At 41.4% G+C, this 23348-nt stretch overlaps 1 protein-coding gene across 5 annotated transcripts in view; it reads left to right on the plus strand.

Annotated features, from left to right (window-relative positions):
- The window catches only part of DTNA (dystrobrevin alpha), a 685079-nt gene that overhangs the window by 617457 nt on the left and 44274 nt on the right, over positions 1 to 23348 (plus strand). For 3 of the 5 annotated variants that reach the window (XM_053715018.1, XM_053715020.1, XM_053715017.1), the window contains one exon: positions 807 to 827. The exons of the other annotated variants lie outside the window; for them this stretch is intronic. In XM_053715018.1, the coding sequence (XP_053570993.1) occupies positions 807 to 827 (21 nt within the window). The remainder of the gene's footprint in view (positions 1 to 806; positions 828 to 23348) is intronic. 5 annotated transcript variants of the gene reach the window in all.

Here is a 23348-nt window from a genome sequence, read left to right on the forward strand (position 1 = left end):
TCATACCTCACTAACGGGCCAGATATTGAGGATATCTGAACTAGAGCACTAGTGAAATAATCAACTGATTAGATTAAAACATGGTTATTTTACCTGCTCTCATCTAAGGTACTCCTGAAAATCTGCCCTGTTAGTGATGCCTGAGGCCAAGTTTAAAAACCAGTGTGCTAAGCCGATGTGCGTTACATTAGATTGCGCTTAAGCGAATGTGTTTACTTTCAACTCATAATAGGCGCACTATTTCCACTGTGCGCAAAGAGCCGCAAAATACCACATACCGCTCAAGCTACAGTTAGTGCGCCACTTATGATCTAGCCCTCTGTTGTGCAATTACACCAGCAATTTTCTGTGGATTAGTGATTTTCTTGTGGTAATAGCAGTAAAAAGGGCTTCTGAACACACTACATTTGTGTTGACTAAAATAGATTAATCAGCACTACTCATATACAATATAAATAAATGCTTATTTTTTCATGTTTTACCAGCAATAGCCTATGGGACTAAAATCATTACTGTTATTTGTTTAAAATGACACACAAAAAATAGGATTTACTGATAATATCAGTGTATAATTGTATATAATAAAGTATATTGCTTACATTCAAAATCATCAGTTATCTCACATGCATTAAAATAATATGAGAAAATGAATGTTCTTATTAAGAAGAAAATCACATTTAGCACATTAAAGATGCTATTTCTTTGCAACACCCTGTCCCTTTAGCGATATCACTATATAAAGACAATAAGGCTTAGGCTAACATATAAAATCTTTCCTTTTGTTGTTTTGGATGATTGTTTTGCAGGAGCAAGAGTTGAGACAAGCAGTAAGTCTCTCCGTCTTGGTGTCTTGCTTTGTAACTAACCTCTGGCCTGGAAATAATAATGATCTGGAATGAGTTTGCTTGGAGTGTTTGCATGTGAACAATTTACTACTATGTGTTTGAAGAATAACAAGATTTTTTTTTTATACATAGCTACATAGCTCTAGTTACAAAATATACTGCTTGTATACTGTTTGTATATATATATTAATGAACTCCCAAAAACAAAGAGGGCACATGACATGAAGCCCCACTTCCTCATATTCACAGCTCATTTAGTTTTTAGTTATCATTGTCAATACTGTACATGTAGGGTTGCTTTTCTGGAGAAACAAATACTGGTCATGTTCATTAGCATACATTTGCATAACTAATTATACAGCATCATTTAGAAACTTGAGCTACTAGTACTGATTTTAAATGATCATGTCTGTAAAATACCAGATGGGTGGCAAAGTGCATGACAGAAATGCACAGAAGAGGCCCCAGTGCAAAACTGGACTCATGGAAACATCCTTTGCCATTCTACTCTAATGGCAATTTGGAAATGTGTCAGTCAGAATGTTAACCATGCTCTCTTGGTTACCACATTGTGTTTCAAGTGGTTAGCACCAGTGGAATCAGTGGGTACAAACAATCAAACCCATGATGTACGTGTAAGTATAATATTTATATACACCATGTATAGATTATAGGTTAATTTATATTCACTTATTCTACTACCTGGTTGGATGCTATATTCCGATACAGCCACATTTATATATGCAGCTAATACGAAGGTCTGTTATGATGAGGAACTAGAAACACTTACTTCAACAGTGAAAGGAAAAGAACAGAACTGGGAAAGGATAATGTAATAATAAAACTAGAGGACATCTTCTGTGTTGAGACAGACAATAAACTAGATTTAAATAATTTTAGTTTAGTCAGTGCCAGCACCCCAGTCAGCCATCTTAGGAAACTTTACAAAATGAGCAATAACAGAACAAGGGGTCATAATATCAAGTTAGAGGGAAGCAAAGGAATAATGCATAAACACTTCTTTACCAAAAGGCATTAGGTGATTCATGGAATAGGCTCCATTAGAGGCGCTAAGGACAAGTACTTCAAGGGTATTCAAAAATGCCTGGGATATGTATAAGGTTTTACCAAGAACGAATTAAGGTTACACTTCTGACTGCAAAGTGAGCAGATTAATTGGGCTTCTGGTTTCAATCTGACATTAAAATCCATTCCTGGGACTTAATGGTTCTCACAAAAACACTCATATCTTAACATTAATATTCTGTCACTGTTGTGGTTTTACTTTGTTAAAGTTCTTAGATACAGCATATTTAACTACCGGTTTATACTCAGGGCAGTTCAAAATTATAAAAGTCTGCAAAAGTCCTTGAACAGAGGTCACATATCCAGAGAAGCAGAATCCCATGTATCTCTCAAGCATAACCTCCAAAGCAGGGGGTATCAAGCTCAATGTATCTGGGCTCCACTGGCGAAGTGTTCTTCTCCCATGGGGGCCGCTTGAAAAGAGTGAGTTCTCTGGATATACTAGGAACTGTATGTGACCTTTACCTAAGTAGTAATACATGGTGGGAGACTGGAGTTGTAGTCCACAATATACATACATTTGTCTATATTTATCTTGTGAATGCCAAGTGAAGTGAACATTCTGAAACTGTATAACGGTGTAAAAAGTGCATTTATCCAAGCAGTGCATGGTGAGAGTATACACTGCTCAAGTCATGCTTGTTTTTATATTTATTCTTGTGAGTGCCCGTATAGAAATCAGTGAGTTACACCTCTTAGAACCCTACAAATAAATAATTTACATAATAAATAAGGGAAGGCAAGATGAAGCTATATTGAGGGCCGGTTCTTTGAGATCACTGCTCTAAAGTGTCCCCTTAATTGTTATAAATCATTACAATGTTCGTTTGACAGGTTGAAATAATCCAAAGTCTTGCATCATTTTAGAAACAAGGCTTAATAATGTGAACTGTTGCCTTTACGGAGGCACTCACACAGAGAAATTGGTGGGGTCATTATTTTTTCTTATGCAAAGTATAATCAAACAAAAGAGAATACTAATCTAGGAAGCACTATTGTAAAGGATTACATACTGTGTGTTCGTCAGATGTCAGCAATGTGTGAAAATCATAAAGGGGCAAAAACTAAGAAAGATAAAGAATAGCGTAGGGAAGGTACTGGATTCGATAATTGTATGCAGTTCCCATTATTAAACTTCATTTAAAAAAAATATTATGTTAATTTTTTACTCTATAGACAACACTTCTTGTGTCTGTAACTCCATCTTGATACTAGTAAACAGCATTTTGCAATTAGTAGCAAAACCGAGGCTCGTTAGGTTCGATTTATCAAGCTAGGTCAGACAGGGGCGTACATATTCGCCCCTGCCCGTCCCAGCCTGCCTATGGCAGGCAGCAATCCTCTGCCGGAATTCAGCATTGTGCAAGAGTGTTATTTTGCACTCTTATGCAACACCGCCCATTGCCCGCACACAGTCAATCATGTGCAGGCAGGAGCTGTCAATCTCCCCGGTCGGATTCTCTGGGAGCAGTTTGCTGCCATCCTATAACAGCCAAATTTGGAAAGTATTTTTTAAAATACTTTTTTTTCTTTTGCCCTGCATGAGGTGGCACAGGATGGAGTGGGCTGCACGCAGCACAATGATCCCAAACAAGGTGCTTGCAAACGCGTGTAGACCGTCCTTTTAAATACTTCTATGTATGTATGTTTGAAAAAAACAAGCCTATTTGATCACTTTTCTACATTCCAAATTCCCTTTTTTATGTAGTGTATAAAGATGGTGCCTCTGAGATAAGTCCTCATTTTAAACATTTTGCCTTGGCTTTTTCTAAAATAATTTTGAGCAATATATATATATATATATAAATATATATATATATTTATATATTTAATTTTTTTTATTGAGATTTAATAAACATTACAATGAGATAATAAGGTCACAACCCATAGATGACCAGCCACAGCAAAATTGTAGAAAGACAATAACAAATACATATATAATAGTCACAAAAACATGTATGATGTGTAGGAAATATAGCTAAGTGACATAAATATTAGTGACCTATAAAATTAAAACCTCTATTTTTTTTTATTCCTCCTTTGAGCATATATGGTCACTTTTGGACCACCATTAAAACATTAAAAGTAGGAGTATATTATAATATAAGGCTGCTTTTGGGCCTTCAAAACACTGTTGAACACAATAACTATGAATGCATGAATATAATATGCGAGAACATGAGGCTGACTCTGGCATCTATAGACTGATTTTATATCTTTACGAAGCAGGCTTAGGGGGATGGGCAATATGGATTATAAACTGGAGGAGATGGGAATCTCTCTTAGGCTATGAAGGATGAGGATGGGGCATACATTAGATAACAGGATAGCACATTTACGCCAGCCTTAATTGACTGATAAACCTCACTATCAAATCCTAGTGTGGGTTGCTATATATATAGAATCGCTGTATATAAAGGCTGAGAGCTCATGTGGACACTAGCTGTAAAAGAATGAACTGCAGTATGTCTTATAAAGAAAAACAGTGGTACATGGAGGCACATTGGACCTATAATGTGTATAGCGTCTGTAGGTATATTATATTTATTATACTTCTTATGCATATATGGGTATTAGCTCTACTTCTCAGTTGTAATAGTATTTCTGTGTAGCTATGCTGAGCCAGCACTCTAGGAGGCCACCTCAGACCTAATGTCCCAATTGAAAAATTCCTTTCTTATTTAATGTAGGTAACTCCACTTGCTTAAACAGATAGCTGACGCACTGTCTCAGCCGCCGACAGCACAACAACAAGGAGAGTAGGAAGTGTATTGTGGACATCATTGGAAAGACAAACAACAAATCTGCCTCTATCCAAAGTGTTGTTTCATACAGCTTAGTTTGGTAGCCATCCCATTACTACACAGGAAGTTACAAATAAGAGGGTAGGGCTTGCAAAATTGAACTAAAATAACTTTACAGACTATTACTGAGGTATACAAGCTAATCATATTAGTGCTAAAATAAACTCTAAAACCATAAAACGGGCTATTGGAAGGAACCCATATGGAAATTTCACTTGTGGAATAAAAGATCCAGTCCGACAAGTATACACTCTCTGGAACATGTGTAGTCCCAAAAGATACCTCCTGGCCCATCTGGGCATGATAACAGGGTTATGGTCCTCTCAAATCAGGCTCAGTAGCTATTATTAAAGAGTGTTTATATTTGAGAAAGGGGTTTTGGAGATACGCAAATGAGACCCAGTTCAGTAACAGTTCAGTCCGGTAACAGTTCAGTCCCAGTGGAACAACATTTAATTTGTGAACATCTCACATGCAAGCAAAGGTTTAATAAGTACTCAGTGAGGATGAAGTTTAGCCCACTCCTGTGCGATTAAAAGCACTAACCTGATATTGTGAGAAAAAATCATTTTGATGGGAGGCTAGAAATAATGTGTCGCCAAGAAGCCCTGGGTAAATGGTCCTGCAATCCATTGTAGGAGACACAAGCAGTCTCCTTTGAGGGTAGGCAATTTTTGCTGTAGGATACACATGTTGATCCGCTTTTTCATTGGGCGTGGAACACCGTGTCAGCTGTACTGGGGGCCTGATCTCAGCCCTGCAAGAAAAACTCGTGCCCAGCTGCTAATGCTTTGATTCACAATATTTCAATCCATGGTTCTCTGAGTACTTTCCAAGACTGTAGACTTCAGCCTGCGTGAGCTGTACTTCAAAAAACCGCAGCATGTCTCCAGAACGGACTTTCTGGCAAGTCCATGATCTAGCTCCGCTGTCGTCTGTGGCTGCAGAGTCGCAAATCAGGGACACCGGGGAGGTCCCTCCCACCAAGTTTGCTGTGTATGCGGTAAGTTTGTCACCCTGGCTGACTACAAGTATGGGATGTGTTGAGGCCTTCTCGGTAGGTATTTGTTCCAGCTGGGTTATTGTAGATACCTGATCAGCTCCATCAACTACACATAACTGTGATCGAGTCCCAAAGCTAGCCACAATTAGGCTTGATAGATTCTGGTAATGCACCTCCAATAAGTTAAGCACTGTGTCCTCGAGAAGCTGCCACTCGAAAGCCATAATTCTGTTGGCGGTGTTGTTGTTAAAGGATATCTAAAGACAGCCCAATATGTTTGTGTGGTACTAAGTGGGGAAGGGACAAGACAGCTTACAAAGCTGTTATACCCGGATAACCGGGGGGGGTAAGTGAAGGTCTGACCCACTTCTAGGCCGCCACTGTGTACCTCACTGTTCTGGTACCTCAGGACAAAAGTTGGCTTCTCGTTTTAGATCAAACTGTTCAGCATATGTTGCAGTGTTGATATAAATTAATTTAATCCTAGATGGGGCCGTAGTTAAGCGATATTCAGTGGATATATTAGCTCAACTCTTCAGTCACTGAAATAAACGACCATCATGGCCGCCACCCGGAAGCGTCCCCCAATATTTATCTATTTTTTGAAGCTGCAGCTGAGTGGGTCACTGGGATTATTCTGCACTTCCAGCTAGTTCCAAAAAAAACGCTCTGTCAATACAGCATTTTATTTTTTGACTAACGACTAATATAACAAAAGGGCCCAAATTACTTAAATGCAAGAATATAAAATAATCTGTTTGAATATGCACATTTAAGGAAAGAGACTTGGGTGTCCTTCTATTCCTCTAAGGTGGTTTAGCACTGATTCATCTTAGTTACTTATAATTTAACATGTATTTAAACAGACAGACATATATTCCTTTATATTCTCCAACTAATAGCTGAATACAAATATATATTTGTGTATTTATAATAATATCCACACCTAAACTACCTAGGATGCTATTGCTAGGAAAATTCTTTTCGTATCATGATTGTTGATGCAAAACTGATAATCCATATAAATTGCCTAAAAGTATTAACCCAAGCGTCCCTGTAAGAAAGTGGAACAACAACAATTTTAAGATCTATTTTACAGCAAAATGCAGCAAAATACATAATGAATGTACACTGCTCAAAAAAATAAAGGGAACACTAAAATAACACATCCTAGATCTGAATGAATAAAATATTCTAATTAAATACTTTGTTCTTTACATAGTTGAATGTGCTGACAACAAAATCACACAAAAATTAAAAAATGGAAATCAAAATTTTCAACCCATGGAGGTCTGGATTTGGAGTCACACTCAAAATTAAAGTGGAAAAACACACTACAGGCAGATCCAACTTTGATGTAATGTCCTTAAAACAAGTCAAAATGAGGCTCAGTAGTGTGTGTGGCCTCCACGTGCCTGTATGACCTCCCTACAACGCCTGTGCATGCTCCTGATGAGGTGGCGGATGGTCTCCTGAGGGATCTCCTCCCAGACCTGGACTAAAGCATCCACCAACTCCTGGACAGTCTGTGGTGCAAAGTGAAGTTGGTGGATGGAGCGAGACATGATGTCCCAGATGTGCTCAATTGGATTCAGGTCTGGGGAACGGGAGGGCCAGTCCATAGCATCAATGCCTTCGTCTTGCAGGAACTGCTGACACACTCCAGCCACATGAGGTCTAGCATTGTCTTGCATTAGGAGGAACCCAGGGCCAACCGCACCAGCATATGGTCTCACAAGGGGTCTGAGGATCTCATCTTGATACCTAATGGCAGTAAGGCTACCTCTGGCGAGCACATGGAGGGCTGTTCTGCCCCTCAAAGAAATGCCACCCCACACCATTACTGACCAACTGACAAACTGGCCATGCTGGAGGATGTTGCAGGCAGCAGAACGTTCTCCACGGCGTCTCCAGACTGTCACGTCTGTCAAATGTGCTCAGTGTGCCCCTGCTTTCATCTGTGAAGAGCACAGGGCGCCAGTGGCGAATTTGCCAATCTTGGTGTTCTCTGGCAAATGTCAAACGTCCTGCACGGTGTTGGACTGTAAGCACAACCCCCACCTGTTGACGTTGGGTCCTCATACCACCCTCATGGAGTCTGTTTCTGACCGTTTGAGCAGACACATGCACATTTGTGGCCTGCTGGAGGTCATTTTGCAGGGCTCTGGCAGTGCTCCTATCAGCAATGTATTATTTATTTTGAACTAAAGAGGATTTTCTATAAGCGACTAGGATATTGTGGTAATCAAAATATAATAATGGTTGTATTTGTATCAGAGGTGCTATCTCACATCAGCTGATGTTAAGTTAACCCCTATGAAGTTGTTATGTGCCAAGAGAGAGTTCAGGTACAGACACAAAGTCAGCTTTAACTCAATAGGCAGGATATAAGTATGAGACAAAGATTGGTAAGTTATGGTTCAGAGGAACAATGTCAATACTTGCAAGAGAAATAGTAAATAACAGCATATGCCCAATATACAACCTGGCACCTAGTTCCAGCTTAAGTTTATACACGGTTCCTGCAGAGATAGGTTAACTGTAGAGGCTTGAGTGTGAGCAGAGATCAGACAAACAGCGTGTCTCTGTGATGTGAGCTGAAGCGGCAATACCCTCTGTGCTGGGACCGGCAATAGCTGATGACGTCAGCGGGTGAGACACAGGCAGCGTCTCACTCGATGTGAAGCACTGAACTGACAGGGAGAGTGAGCACAGCGTCAGGTTACTACGAGGTGAGCTTGGAGCCGGATTGGCTCAGTATACACAAGGTTAGTGTATTCAATAATCCAGCAAAAGGAATAGTAGTTGAGGATCTTAAATAGGGTAGAGAGGATGTAAGGGGCCAATAGGAAGGAGGCAAAAGAGAATCTGACACATCCCCCCCCCCCAAAGAAACCCACAGCGAGGGTTCAAGGACTAGGGCGATCCGGATTCCAGCGATGAAACAAAGAAACACAACGAGGTGCAGATACAGAGGATGCAGGTTCCCAAGAATCCTCAGTATGATCATACCCTTTCCAATGAATCAAGTACTCCAAGTGTCCTCCACGGCGTCTGGAATCCAGAATAGACTGGACCTCATATTCCACATCCTGAGAGAGATCATGTGAAACGGCATTAGATGGTAAATGGGCAGAAAGACACGGCTTGATCAGGGAGATCCTGTATGAATCAGGGAGTCTAAGGGTGACCGTTGCTGGGTTTCTGATTGCCAGAATTGGGAAAGGACCAATGTAGAGTTTACTTAACTTCCGCGATGGGGTATGCAAGCGAAGGTTTCTGGTAGACAACCAGACTAGCTGACCAACCTGGTACTGAGGTTGAGGTGTGTGTCGCAAATCATAGAACTTTTTATGGGATGCTTGAGCATGTTTGATGTTGTTCTGGGCAACAGCAAAGGTTTCCGATATATCATTGACAGTATCGTTAACTGTCGGATTTGGTGACGGCAAGTAGGGTAGGTAGTTAATTCTTGGGTGGATACCATGATTGATAAAAAACGGACTGAAACCAGTTGATGAATTAGTGGCATTATTGTAGGCAAATTCTGCCAATGCAAGATGGTCTGCCCAAGATTCCTGTTGATTGGAACAGAAACAGCGGAGATACTGTTCCAACCACTGATTCGTGCGCTCAGCCTGCCCATTAGTCTGGGGGTGATAAGAAGTAGTGAGTTTTTGAGATATTTGTAAAGTCCTACAAAGTAGTTTCCAAAAGCGGGAAGTGAATTGTGAACCTCTATCGGTTAAAATGACTAAGGGTAGGCCATGTAAGCGGACTATCTCTTTGATGAACATGTCACTCGTTTGTTGCGCGGTGGGTGTGCCAACCGCCGGTAAGAAATGAGCCATTTTTGACAGGAGATCAACTACAACAAGTATGGAGGTGTAGGAGGAGGATTTCGGAAGATCGACAATGAAGTCCATTGCGAGATGAGACCAGGGAGTCTCTGGGACTGGGTAAGGCTGTAGAAGGCCAACTGGGAATGCATGAGACAGTTTGGTAGTCGCACAAGTGGTACAATGAGTGATGTATTCGTGTACTGACCTGGTCATAGCAGGCCACCAGTAGTGTCGTTTAAGGAGATTCAGAGTTTTCCATTCTCCAAGGTGTCCTGTAAGAGGAGAATCATGATGAGCATGGAGAAGAGTGGTCCTGTAGGTAGGTGGAATATAAAGCTGATTAGCATGGAAGTAAAGACCATTTCGTTTCTTGTGAAGCAGATGGTTAGGTTTCGTAGGATCCTCAAGCTGAGATTTCTGGAAGGCTGGATCTGAGTTAACAATCATGCCTAAGAATTTTGAACTAGGGATGATACAAGTTGGTTTATCAGTCAAAGGTGGTCTAGTGTCTCTTCTGGATAAGGCGTCAGCCTTGCCATTACGGATCCCAGGGCGGTACATGATGATAAAATCAAAGCGAGAGAAGTACAAGTTCCACCGAAGTTGTCTGGCAGACAAGGTCCTGTTTTGTTGCAAATATTGCAAATTCTTGTGGTCTGTTATAATGATAATGGGAAACTTGGCACCCTCCAAGAGGTGTCTCCACTGGTCAAATGCTGATTTTATTGCTAGCAGTTCTTTCTCCCCAACGGGATAATTTCGTTCAGCTGCAAGCATGAGCCTGGACAAGTAGGCAACAGGATGCATAGAGTCAGTGAGCGATTGTTTTTGTGACAGCACTGCCCCCAGAGCGTAATCTGAAGCATCGACCTCTACAATATATTGCAATTCCGCATCAGGGAATGTAAGTATAGGTGCGGTGGTGAAGTCAGTTTTTAGTTTCTCAAAAACCTTTTGACAGTCTGAAGTCCAGTTGAATGGTTGAGTATGTTTTGTTAAGTCAGTAAGGGGTCTGGCAGTATGAGCGAAGTTTTTAATAAATTTACGATAAAAATTAGAAAAACCGAGGAATCTTTGCACCTCTTTTCTGGTTTTTGGGGTAGGCCATTGAATAATGGCTTGGATTTTAGAATCATCCATCTTAATGCCTTTATTGGATATGACATAGCCTAAAAATGCGACTTGCGAGCTATTAAACTCACATTTTTCTAATTTCGCATACAATCTATGTTCACGGAGCCGTGCTAGTACAGTTCTTACATGTGTGATATGTTCTTGTTGATTGTCAGAAAATATAAGTATATCATCTAGATATACAACGATGAAATTGTCTAAAATGTCTTTAAATATATCATTTATGAAGCACTGAAATGTAGCTGGAGCATTACATAACCCGAAAGGCATGACTGTATACTCATACAGGCCATAACGAGTTCTAAAAGCTGTTAACCATTCATCTCCAGCCCTCATTCGTATGAGATTATAAGCCCCCCGAAGGTCCAACTTTGTGAAGACCTTTGCAGTACGTAATCTCTCAATTAGCTCAGGAATGAGCGGTAAAGGGTAGCGATTTTTCTTAGTTCTTTTATTAAGCTCCCTATAATCAATGATTGGTCTAAGTGACTGGTCTTTGTTCTTTACAAAAAAGATACCAGCCCCGGCTGGAGAAGTGGAAGGTCTTATAAAACCCTTTGCAAGATTTTCTTGCAAATAAAGTTTTAAATGATCTAATTCGGGTTTGGAGAGTGGATATATGTGACCTACAGGTATGGTTGCCCCTGGCAATAGGTCGATAGGACAGTCATATGGCCTATGTGGGGGGAGTGTTTGTGCATCAACCTTGTTAAAGACATCTTGAAAGTCAGAATAATCGTCTGGTAATGTGATAGTGGTTGAGAGTAAAATGTTGTTAATGGGGTAGCATGTCTGTGAACAATATAATGAGGATAGATTAACAGTCATATGCTCCCAATCAAATTCAGGTTTATGTATTTGTAACCAGGAGAGCCCAAGGATAATAGGATAAAGGGGACTTGGTATAATGTCAAAGCTAATTGACTCCCGGTGTCCAGTGTTAGAATGCATGAGTAAAGGTATGGTTTCTAAAGTTATGGGCCCTGTTGAAAGAGTAGAGCCATCCACCAAATTAATAGAGACAGGAGACTGTTTTGCTTGTGTAGGTATTTTATTACTATTTACAAGGTGAAAATCTATATAATTCCCTGATGCACCAGTATCGATAACTGCGTCAATCTTTATACTGTGTTGATCCCACTGTAAGGTAAGAGGTATAGATATATGAGGTGGTGTTAGCTTTGTTAAAGATAAAGTAAGAGAATTTGTAATTTTCTTACCTAATTTCGTCTTCTTTAACAAAGGACAGGCATTCACATCATGCTCTGGGGCAGCGCAGTACATGCACAATCTATGTGCTCTTCTTCTTCCTTTTTCCTCTGCTGAGAGGGGGCCTCTAATGAAGCCGATATCCATGGGAGAATCAGTCTCCTTAGGAAGACTTGAGGAAGGATTATAGCGTCTATAAGAAGCTGGTGGATTATTTGCCCTTTCTTGTTTGCGTTCGCGCAACCGTCTGTCAATAGTGGTACAGTGGATGAATAAATCTTCCAATCTCTCTGGGACACCTGTGCGAGACAGTTCATCCTTGATGTCCTCAGAGAGCCCAGCTCTAAATTGGTGTTTAAGTGAAGGTTCATTCCACTTAGAATCAATTGCATATATTTTAAACTGTGAGATGTAATTCTCAACTGGTTGTCTGCCTTGTCGCAGGGCCCTTAGAGAGGTTTCTGCAGACTCCTGCTTGAATGGATCATCATAAAGCAATGAAAATGCTGTTAAGAATTCCTGTATGGAATTTAGTATGGGGTTTTGTGTTTCAAACAGGCTGTCCGCCCAAGCACGGGGCTCACCCCTCAAATAAGAAATTGTTGTTAGAACCTTTATTCTGTCATTGTTATATGTTCTTGGTTTAAGTTCAAACAATAAAAGGCAAGCGTTTCTGAACTCTTTAAATGTAGCTCTATTACCAGTGAATTTGTCTGGCAATGAGACCTGAGGCTCAGGGAGTACTTCTGTATGTGCAGGTTTAGCCGTATAGAACTCTCTAAAACAATCTTTCAGTACCTGATTTTCAGTTTGTACCTCCCTGAGTGTTTGAGTGATAGTATCCATACGTTGTGAAAGAGTGGTAACCTGATTTGCTAAATCATCCACATCCATAATTGCTTATAACCTCTAGATTTAGGCTGGATTATTATATCAGCAATGTATTATTTATTTTGAACTAAAGAGGATTTTCTATAAGCGACTAGGATATTGTGGTAATCAAAATATAATAATGGTTGTATTTGTATCAGAGGTGCTATCTCACATCAGCTGATGTTAAGTTAACCCCTATGAAGTTGTTATGTGCCAAGAGAGAGTTCAGGTACAGACACAAAGTCAGCTTTAACTCAATAGGCAGGATATAAGTATGAGACAAAGATTGGTAAGTTATGGTTCAGAGGAACAATGTCAATACTTGCAAGAGAAATAGTAAATAACAGCATATGCCCAATATACAACCTGGCACCTAGTTCCAGCTTAAGTTTATACACGGTTCCTGCAGAGATAGGTTAACTGTAGAGGCTTGAGTGTGAGCAGAGATCAGACAAACAGCGTGTCTCTGTGATGTGAGCTGAAGCGGCAATACCCTCTGTGCTGGGACCGGCAATAGCTGATGACGTCAGCGGGTGAGACACATGCAGCGTCTCACTCGATGTGAAGCACTGAACTGACAGGGAGAGTGAGCACAGCGTCAGGTTACTACGAGGTGAGCTTGGAGCCGGATTGGCTCAGTATACACAAGGTTAGTGTATTCAATAATCCAGCAAAAGGAATAGTAGTTGAGGATCTTAAATAGGGTAGAGAGGATGTAAGGGGCCAATAGGAAGGAGGCAAAAGAGGATCTGACAGCTCCTCCTGTTCCTCCTTGCACAAAGGCGGAGGTAGCGGTCCTGCTGCTGGGTTGTTGCCCTCCTACGGCCTCCTCCACGTCTCCTGATGTACTGGCCTGTCTCCTGGTAGCGCCTCCATGCTCTGGACACTACGCTGACAGACACAGCAATCCTTCTTGCCACAGCTCGCACTGATGTGCCATCCTGGATGAGCTGCACTACCTGAGCCACTTGTGTGGGTTGTAGACTCCGTCTCATGCTACCACTAGAGTGCAAGCACCACCAGCATTCAAAAGTGACCATAACATCAGCCAGAAAGCATAGGAACTGAGAAGTGGTCTGTGGTCACCACCTGCAGAACCACTCCTTTATTGGGGGTGTCTTGCTAATTGCCTATAATTTCCACCTGTTGTCTATTCTATTTGCACAACAGCATGTGAAATTGATTGTCACTCAGTGTTGCTTCCTAAGTGGACAGTTTGATTTCACAGAAGTGTGATTGACTTGGAGATACATTGTGTTGTTTAAGTGTTCCCTTTATTTTTTTGAGCAGTGTATATTGCAATAATGTTTCATTTTCAATAATATTTTTTTATATACATTGTTGAAATCTCAAATTTAATGGTCCTTTAACTCAGCGGTTCCCAACCTGGGGTACATGTACCCCTGGGGGTACTTGGCAGGCCGGTTGGGGGTACGCAAAAATATTGTTGGTAATGGCGGAAGATGCGGGGGGAGGGTCAGGGGGCACTCTCAATGGGTCATCAACTAATAAGCATCGTGGAACTGTGGAAGGAAGGAGCATTTAGCCGGAAAGTGACAAATGAAGTCCTGGCCTGGCATATAGGCAGATGGGAGCCCCTGCACCTGAAATATGTGGACCGGGTGTGGATGACTCCGGTCCACATATTAATGATCACCCTGTGTCACCAGACAGCTTAGCCTCCTGCTCCACCCACCTCTGTCCCATGCACACAATTTTGACTGCAAGTGCTCAAATAGAAGCGGCACTGCAGCAGCTTAGCTACGTGGACACATGTGATAGAGCCGTTGAGATTGCGAGTCACACAGGCGAGGCAGGTCTGCATCCCCAAATAAGTTATAGTCAGTGCCGGTAAGTAAAGTACTGCTTCTAGTGCTTGCTTGATTCAGACTACTTCACTTCCAACTAAAAACGTTCATAGTGTCTGGGTGGTTAATATCGATCTGATCTCACAAATTTAAATATTTATTTCTCCAACATAGGTGTGTCCGGTCCACGGCGTCATCCTTACTTGTGGGATATTCTCTTCCCCAACAGGAAATGGCAAAGAGCCCAGCAAAGCTGGTCACATGATCCCTCCTAGGCTCCGCCTACCCCAGTCATTCTCTTTGCCGTTGCACAGGCAACATCTCCACGGAGATGGCTAAGAGTTTTTTGGTGTTTAAATGTAGTTTTTATTCTTCAATCAAGTGTTTGTTATTTTAAAATAGTGCTGGTATGTACTATTTACTCTGAAACAGAAAAGAGAAGAAGATTTCTGTTTGTAAGAGGAAGATGATTTTAGCAAACGTTACTAAAATCGATTGCTGTTTCCACACAGGACTGTTGAGATGAAGTAACTTCAGTTGGGGGAAGCAGTTGGCAGACTTTTCTGCCTGAGGTATGACTGGCCACATTTCTAACACGACTTGGTAATGCTGGAAGGCTGTCATTTTCCCTATGGGGACCGGTAAGCCATTTTCTTAGATTAAGTAAAAGAATAAAGGCTTTATAAGGGCTTAAAAAACTGGTAGACATTTTTCTGGGCTAAAACTATTACTTTGCTAAGCATATTTGACAGATTATAGCTCTTTATAGTTATTATAATCTTGGGGATTGTTGTTAAAAAACGGCAGGCACTGTATGGACACCTTTTTCAGATGGGGGCCTTCTCTAGTCATAGGCAGAGCCTCATTTTCGCGCCACTAATGCGCAGTTGTTTTTGGAAGGCAAGGCATGCAGATGCATGTGTGAGGAGCTAAGATCCACTGAAAAAGCTTATAGAAGGCGTCATTTGGTATCGTATTCCCCTCTGGGCTTGGTTGGGTCTCAGCAAAGCAGATTTCTGGGACTGTATAGGGGTTAAATGTAAAAACGGCTCCGGTTCCGTTATTTTAAGGGTTAAAGCTTTCAAATTTGGTGTGCAATACTTTTAAGGCTTTAAGACACTGTGGTGAAATTTTGGTGAATTTTGAACAATTGCTTCATACTTTTTCGCATATTCAGTAATAAAGTGTGTTCTGTTTAAAATTTAAAGTGACAGTAACGGTTTTATTTTAAAACGTTTTTTGTGCTTTGTTGACAAGTTTAAGCCTGTTTAACATGTCTGAACCATCAGATAAACGATGTTCTATATGTATGAAAGCCAATGTGTCTCCCCATTTAAATATATGTGATAATTGTGACATGGTGTCCAAACAAAGTAGGGACAATGATGCCACAGATAATAATAGTGCCCAAGATGATTCTTCAGATGAGGGGAGTAAGCATGGTACTGCATCACCCCCTTCTGTGTCTACACCAGTTTTGCCCACACAAGAGGCCCCTAGTACATCTAGTGCGCCAATACTTATTACTATGCAACAATTAACGGCTGTTATGGATAATTCTATTGCAAATATTTTATCTAAAATGCCTACTTATCAAAGAAAGCGCGATTGCTCTGTTTTAAACACTGAAGAGCAAGAGGACGCTGATGATAACGCTTCTGACATACCCTCACACCAATCTGAAGGGGCCAGGAGGGAGGTTTTGTCTGAGGGAGAAATTTCAGATTCAGGAAAAATTTCTCAACAAGCTGAACCTGATGTTGTAACATTTAAATTTAAATTAGAACATCTCCGCGCACTGCTTAAGGAGGTATTATCTACTCTGGATGATTGTGAAAATTTGGTCATTCCAGAGAAATTATGTAAGATGGACAAGTTCCTAGAGGTTCCGGTGCCCCCCCCGATGTTTTTCCTATACCCAAGCGGGTGGCGGACATAGTAAACAAGGAATGGGAAAGGCCCGGCATACCTTTTGTGCCTCCCCCTATATTTAAGAAATTATTTCCTATAGTCGACCCCAGAAAGGACTTATGGCAGACAGTCCCTAAGGTCGAGGGGGCGGTCTCTACTCTAAACAAACGCACTACTATTCCCATAGAAGATAGTTGTGCTTTTAAAGATCCTATGGATAAAAAATTAGAGGGTTTGCTTAAAAAAATGTTTGTTCAGCAAGGTTACCTTCTTCAACCAATTTCATGCATTGTTCCTGTCACTACGGCAGCGTGTTTCTGGTTCGAAGAACTAGAAAAGTCGCTCAATAAAGAATCTTCGTATGAGGAGGTTATGGACAGAGTTCATGCACTTAAATTGGCTAACTCTTTTATTCTAGATGCCGCTTTGCAATTAGCGAGATTAGCGGCGAAAAATTCAGGGTTTGCTATCGTGGCGCGCAGAGCGCTCTGGCTAAAGTCTTGGTCAGCGGATGTGTCTTCCAAGACAAAATTGCTTAACATCCCTTTCAAGGGCAAAACACTGTTTGAGATTATTTCAGACATCACCGGAGGAAAGGGCCACGCCCTTCCTCAGGATAGGTCTTTTAAGGCTAGAAATAAGCCTAATTTTCGTCCCTTTCGCAGAAACGGACCAGCCTCTACTTCTACATCCTCTAAGCAAGAGGGTAATACTTCTCAACCCAAACCAGCCTGGAGACCGATGCAAGGCTGGAACAAGGGTAAGCAGGCCAAGAAGCCTGCCACTGCTACCAAAACAGCATGAAGGGATGGCCCCCGATCCGGGACCGGATCTGGTGGGGGGCAGACTTTCTCTCTTTGCTCAGGCCTGGGCAAGAGATGTTCAGGATCCTTGGGCACTAGAAATAGTTTCTCAAGGTTATCTCCTGGAATTCAAGGAACTACCCCCAAGGGGAAGGTTCCACAGGTCTCAATTATCTTCAAACCAAATAAAAAGACAGGCATTCTTACATTGTGTAGAAGACCTGTTAAGGATGGGAGTAATTCATCCAGTTCCAATAAGAGAACAAGGGATGGGGTTTTACTCCAACCTGTTCATAGTTCCCAAAAAAGAGGGAACATTCAGACCAATTCTAGATCTCAAGATCCTAAACAAATTTCTCAGGGTTCCATCGTTCAAAATGGAAACCATTCGAACGATCCTTCCTACCATCCAGGAAGGTCAATTTATGACCACGGTGGATTTAAAGGATGCGTACCTCCATATTCCTATCCACAAGGAACATCATCAGTTCCTAAGGTTCGCTTTTCTGGACAAGCATTACCAGTTTGTGGCACTTCCATTCGGATTAGCCACTGCTCCGAGAATTTTCACAAAGGTACTAGGGTCCCTTCTAGCGGTTCTAAGACCAAGGGGCATTGCAGTAGTACCGTACTTGGACGACATCCTGATTCAAGCGTCGTCTCTGTCAAAAGCAAAGGCTCATACGGACATCGTCCTAGCCTTTCTCAGATCTCACGGATGGAAAGTAAACATAGAAAAAAGTTCTCTTTCCCCGTCAACAAGAGTTCCCTTCTTGGGAACAATAATAGACTCCTTAGAAATGAGGATTTTTCTGACAGAGGTCAGAAAATCAAAACTTCTAAGCTCTTGTCAAGTTCTTCATTCTGTTCTTCGTCCTTCCATAGCGCAGTGCATGGAAGTAATAGGATTGATGGTTGCAGCAATGGACATAGTTCCTTTTGCACGAATTCATCTAAGACCATTACAACTGTGCATGCTCAGACAGTGGAATGGGGATTATACAGAATTGTCTCCGACGATTCAAGTAGATCAAAGGACCAGAGATTCACTCCGTTGGTGGCTAATCCTGGACAACCTGTCACAGGGAATGAGCTTCCGCAGACCAGAGTGGGTCATTGTCACGACCGACGCCAGTCTGGTGGGCTGGGGCGCGGTCTGGGAACCCCTGAAAGCTCAGGGTCTATGGTCTCGGGAAGAATCTCTTCTCCCGATAAACATTCTGGAACTGAGAGCGATATTCAATGCTCTCAAAGCTTGGCCTCATCTAGCAGAGGCCAAATTCATAAGGTTTCAATCAGACAACATGACGACAGTTGCATATATCAACCATCAGGGGGGAACAAGGAGTTCCCTGGCGATGGAGGAAGTGACCAAGATAATTCAATGGGCGGAGGATCACTCCTGCCACTTGTCTGCAATCCACATCCCAGGAGTGGAAAATTGGGAAGCGGATTTTCTGAGTCGTCAGACATTCCATCCGGGGGAGTGGGAACTCCACCCGGAAATCTTTGCCCAAATAACTCAATTATGGGGCATTCCAGACATGGATCTGATGGCGTCTCGTCAGAACTTCAAGGTTCCTTGTTACGGGTCCAGATCCAGGGATCCCAAGGCGACTCTAGTAGATGCACTAGTAGCACCTTGGACCTTCAACCTAGCTTATGTTTTCCCACCGTTTCCTCTCATTCCCAGGCTGGTAGCCAGGATCAACCAGGAGAGGGCTTCGGTGATCTTGATAGCTCCTGCGTGGCCACGCAGGACTTGGTATGCAGACCTGGTGAATATGTCATCGGCTCCACCATGGAAGCTACCTTTGAGACAGGACCTTCTTGTTCAAGGTCCATTCGAACATCCGAATCTGGTTTCTCTCCAACTGACTGCTTGGAGATTGAACGATTGATTTTATCAAAGCGTGGGTTTTCAGATTCTGTAATAGATACTCTGATTCAGGCTAGGAAGCCTGTAACTAGAAAAATTTACCATAAGATATGGAAAAAATATATCTATTGGTGTGAATCTAAAGGATTCCCATGGAACAAGATAAAAATTTCTAGGATTTTATCCTTTCTACAAGAGGGTTTGGAGAAGGGATTATCTGCAAGTTCTCTGAAGGGACAGATTTCTGCGTTATCTGTTTTACTTCACAAAAGGCTGGCAGCTGTGCCAGACGTTCAAGCGTTTGTTCAGGCTCTGGTTAGAATCAAGCCTGTTTACAGACCCTTGACTCCTCCCTGGAGTCTTAATCTAGTTCTAGTTCCGTTTGAACCCTTACATTCCGTAGATATTAAGTTATTATCTTGGAAAGTTTTGTTTTTGGTTGCAATTTCTTCTGCTAGAAGAGTTTCTGAGTTATCTGCTCTGCAGTGTTCTCCGCCCTATCTGGTGTTCCATGCAGATAAGGTGGTTTTGCGTACTAAGCCTGGTTTTCTTCCGAAAGTTGTTTCCAACAAGAATATTAACCAGGAGATAGTTGTACCTTCTTTGTGCCCGAATCCAGTTTCAAAGAAGGAACGTTTGTTACACAATCTGGACGTAGTCCGTGCTCTAAAATTCTATTTAGAGGCCACTAAAGATTTCAGACAAACGTCTTCTTTGTTTGTTGTTTATTCTGGTAAAAGGAGAGGTCAAAAAGCAACTTCTACCTCTCTTTCCTTTTGGCTTAAAAGCATTATCCGTTTGGCTTATGAGACTGCCGGACGGCAGCCTCCTGAAAGAATCACAGCTCACTCCACTAGGGCTGTGGCTTCCACATGGGCCTTCAAGAACGAGGCTTCTGTTGACCAGATATGTAAGGCAGCGACTTGGTCTTCACTGCACACTTTTGCCAAATTTTACAAATTTGATACTTTTGCTTCTTCAGAGGCTATTTTTGGGAGAAAGGTTTTGCAAGCTGTGGTGCCTTCCATTTAGGTGACCTGATTTGCTCCCTCCCTTCATCCGTGTCCTAAAGCTTTGGTATTGGTTCCCACAAGTAAGGATGACGCCGTGGACCGGACACACCTATGTTGGAGAAAACAGAATTTATGCTTACCTGATAAATTACTTTCTCCAATGGTGTGTCCGGTCCACGGCCCGCCCTGGTTTTTTTAATCAGGTCTGATGAATTATTTTCTCTAATTACAGTCACCACGGTATCATATGGTTTCTCCTATGCATATTTCCTCCTGTACGTCGGTCGAATGACTGGGGTAGGCGGAGCCTAGGAGGGATCATGTGACCAGCTTTGCTGGGCTCTTTGCCATTTCCTGTTGGGGAAGAGACTATCCCACAAGTAAGGATGACGCCGTGGACCGGACACACCGTTGGAGAAAGTAATTTATCAGGTAAGTATAAATTCTGTTTTTTATGATCATTATACTTTGACTCCCCCCCAGGGCCTTGTTTAGGAGCTGCCAGGCAGCTGCCAGGGGCACCAGCCACACAGCAGGACTCCTGAGAATAAGATCTGAGCTTTAATTCTGTTGATACACGTACAGTCGTATGCAATTCAGGAATAGCTTACCTCCCCTATAAAAAAGTGCTTCCTTTATTTTGAGGGATGGGTGGGGGTAATGAAGAGAGGCGGTACTCATAAATGAAAAGCCTAATCAAGGGGTACAGGAGAGAAAAAAGGTTGGGAACCGCTGCTTTAACTGATGATAAAGCTATATGTGAGGGGTACAGTATTTTGTTGGTGAAGTTTCCCTGCAGCTATATGTAGCCAGACCCTAGTGTTCTGGCTGGTGTTTTATTTATTAGACTGTGGTGGAATTGTTACAGTACTGCAGAAGATCTGAAGACATATGCTCTCACAGACAATCATAAGGAACATAATAAACTGTCCATGTTGCAAAAGCTTGCCCATTCATTGTGTCTCCTGCTGCTTGACTATATATTATATCCCTTGATAAGAGACTTGTCCTCCTGCAGGATTCTACCTCTACAATCAGATAAAACTAAAATCCCATGTTAAGATCTGCTACATGTGCTGCCACTGAGTAAGATAAAAGAAATGTATCTCGGTCTAAAAAAATAAACTTGCTTTCTCAAGCAGGTTTGGAGATATGGAACTGGGAAGTGGAAATCATATAAAATACTAAACCATATAAATCTTACATCAGCACATTTAAAAAAAAAAAAATTATATATAATGTTTATTGTGCCGTGTGATTTTTTATTAATTTGTTATACTGTCATTAAAGGGACACTGTAGTCAGAAACAAAGTACAATATTTGAAAAATAATTACTTTAAATAGTAGTTTTGCAATATATATGTATTAAATGTTTTGCAGCTAAAGTTGTTTAAATTTAGAGTGAGCCTGCCTGTGTTGTCCTTTCCTGTTATGAACTGTTTGATACTATAGTATTGTTTCTCATGCAGACAGATCACTATTTTCCTACACGTCTTATTAAGGCCACTTACTCAGCTTCCTGGCACCACTGGCTTTGGCAGTACTAGCTGTTCAAAGTATATTGCGTACATTATAGAAAGCAGCAGTTTTCTGTCTTACTTTAGCAAAAATGAGGTAACTTGTAAGGAAAAGTTAGTTTAGACAGATAAGACAATTTCATACAATAAGAGAAGCAGTCTGCCAGGAACAAAGAACAGATCAGAGCTTGTTCTATGGCCCAATTACAACCTGGGGGTAGCTTCTTTTAGCCCAATTGTGCTTTTCACTGAGGAAAACTTTTCTGAAGTATATCAGTCTGATCCCAGTCTGATCCAGCCCCAAAATACCAGGCAATTCTCCTCGGAACAAGGGAAATGGCAACCCAGACGATCGCTTTGGCCTGCTTTAGGCCTTGTCAGTGAGATGCAGCCATATCCCTCTAAGCACATTGGTCAAGGAGTCCACGTCTGGTTTCCCCATCACCCTAAGGGAGACTTTCCCCAGGGTGAACTAAGACAATTTGTCAGGGAGTAGAAGTAATGTAAGTTTCAACTGCCCTTACACCGTAGTATCTGAGAATGGCGGCACTCGCTGGTCTTTTCAAAATGCGAAGCTTCAATGTGACATTTCGGGATAATTAGCCTCTGCTTCATACATGAAAACCTGTGTATAACAGTGCATATTTATACATACAAACAAATTGAAAAACTCAGCCCATTCTATGACGGCTTATTGTGTTCCAGCACATAATTTTGATCTGAGTAGTTTTCCAGCCGGTCTTGAGTCAGTTTGTTTATATGTCTCCATGACAACTACATGTCACTTGCGGTTTGCCTGGAAATCAGTTGACACACCAGAACACAATCTGGCTTTACAGGAGGGTGTGAGTTGTTTGTATGTATAAATATGTACTGTTATACACAGGTTTTGATGTCTGAAGAAGGAGCTAATTATCCAGAAACGTCTTATAAAAGGTTTGCATTTTGAAAAGACCTGTGAGTGCCGTCTCCCTTTCAGGTGCTACGGTGTGTGGGTTCTGGTGGGCTATGGGAGTGTTTATACACCTGCTATGCCTATGGCAGCAGGGTTATTACAAATCACTGCAGGAGTCAAACCCACAGGTATATGTGAGTGATAGTGCTTATTAAAATGTTCGAGCACATTTTCTTTTTGTACATCTTTATGTCCATTTAAACAGCTTTTACTTCGACTTTTTAATGCAAAAAACACTTTTTGTTAACATGCTGTTATTTAATTTACATGACAGAAAATGATTTAGTGCCATGTCCCTTTAATCTTGCAATGACATATATGGTGGCCCTTATATAGAGCCAATCCACACAACAAATCTATTGTTGTCAGGGGTGTGCAGAAGACCTGATCTCAGAATAAATTAGTTCAAGGAGTCTTTCTTTTTAATTAAATGTTAGAAACTTTCTAAAACAATACATGGGACAAATAGCTACATTTTATTTAGTAACAGAAAGGACAGCAAAGTGGAAATTAAATTTAAATTGATTGGATACAGCGCAACATTTTAAACAACGTTCTCATTTACTTAAAGGGATAGTTTTTCAAAAATATTCTCCCCTTTAATTGGTTCCTGTTTGCTGGAGTGTATTAAATTGTTTACAAGTAGCTCCTTTACACTTATTTCT

The sequence above is a fragment of the Bombina bombina genome, chromosome 5 (genome assembly GCF_027579735.1).
Source record: "Bombina bombina isolate aBomBom1 chromosome 5, aBomBom1.pri, whole genome shotgun sequence".
NCBI lineage: Eukaryota > Metazoa > Chordata > Amphibia > Anura > Bombinatoridae > Bombina > Bombina bombina.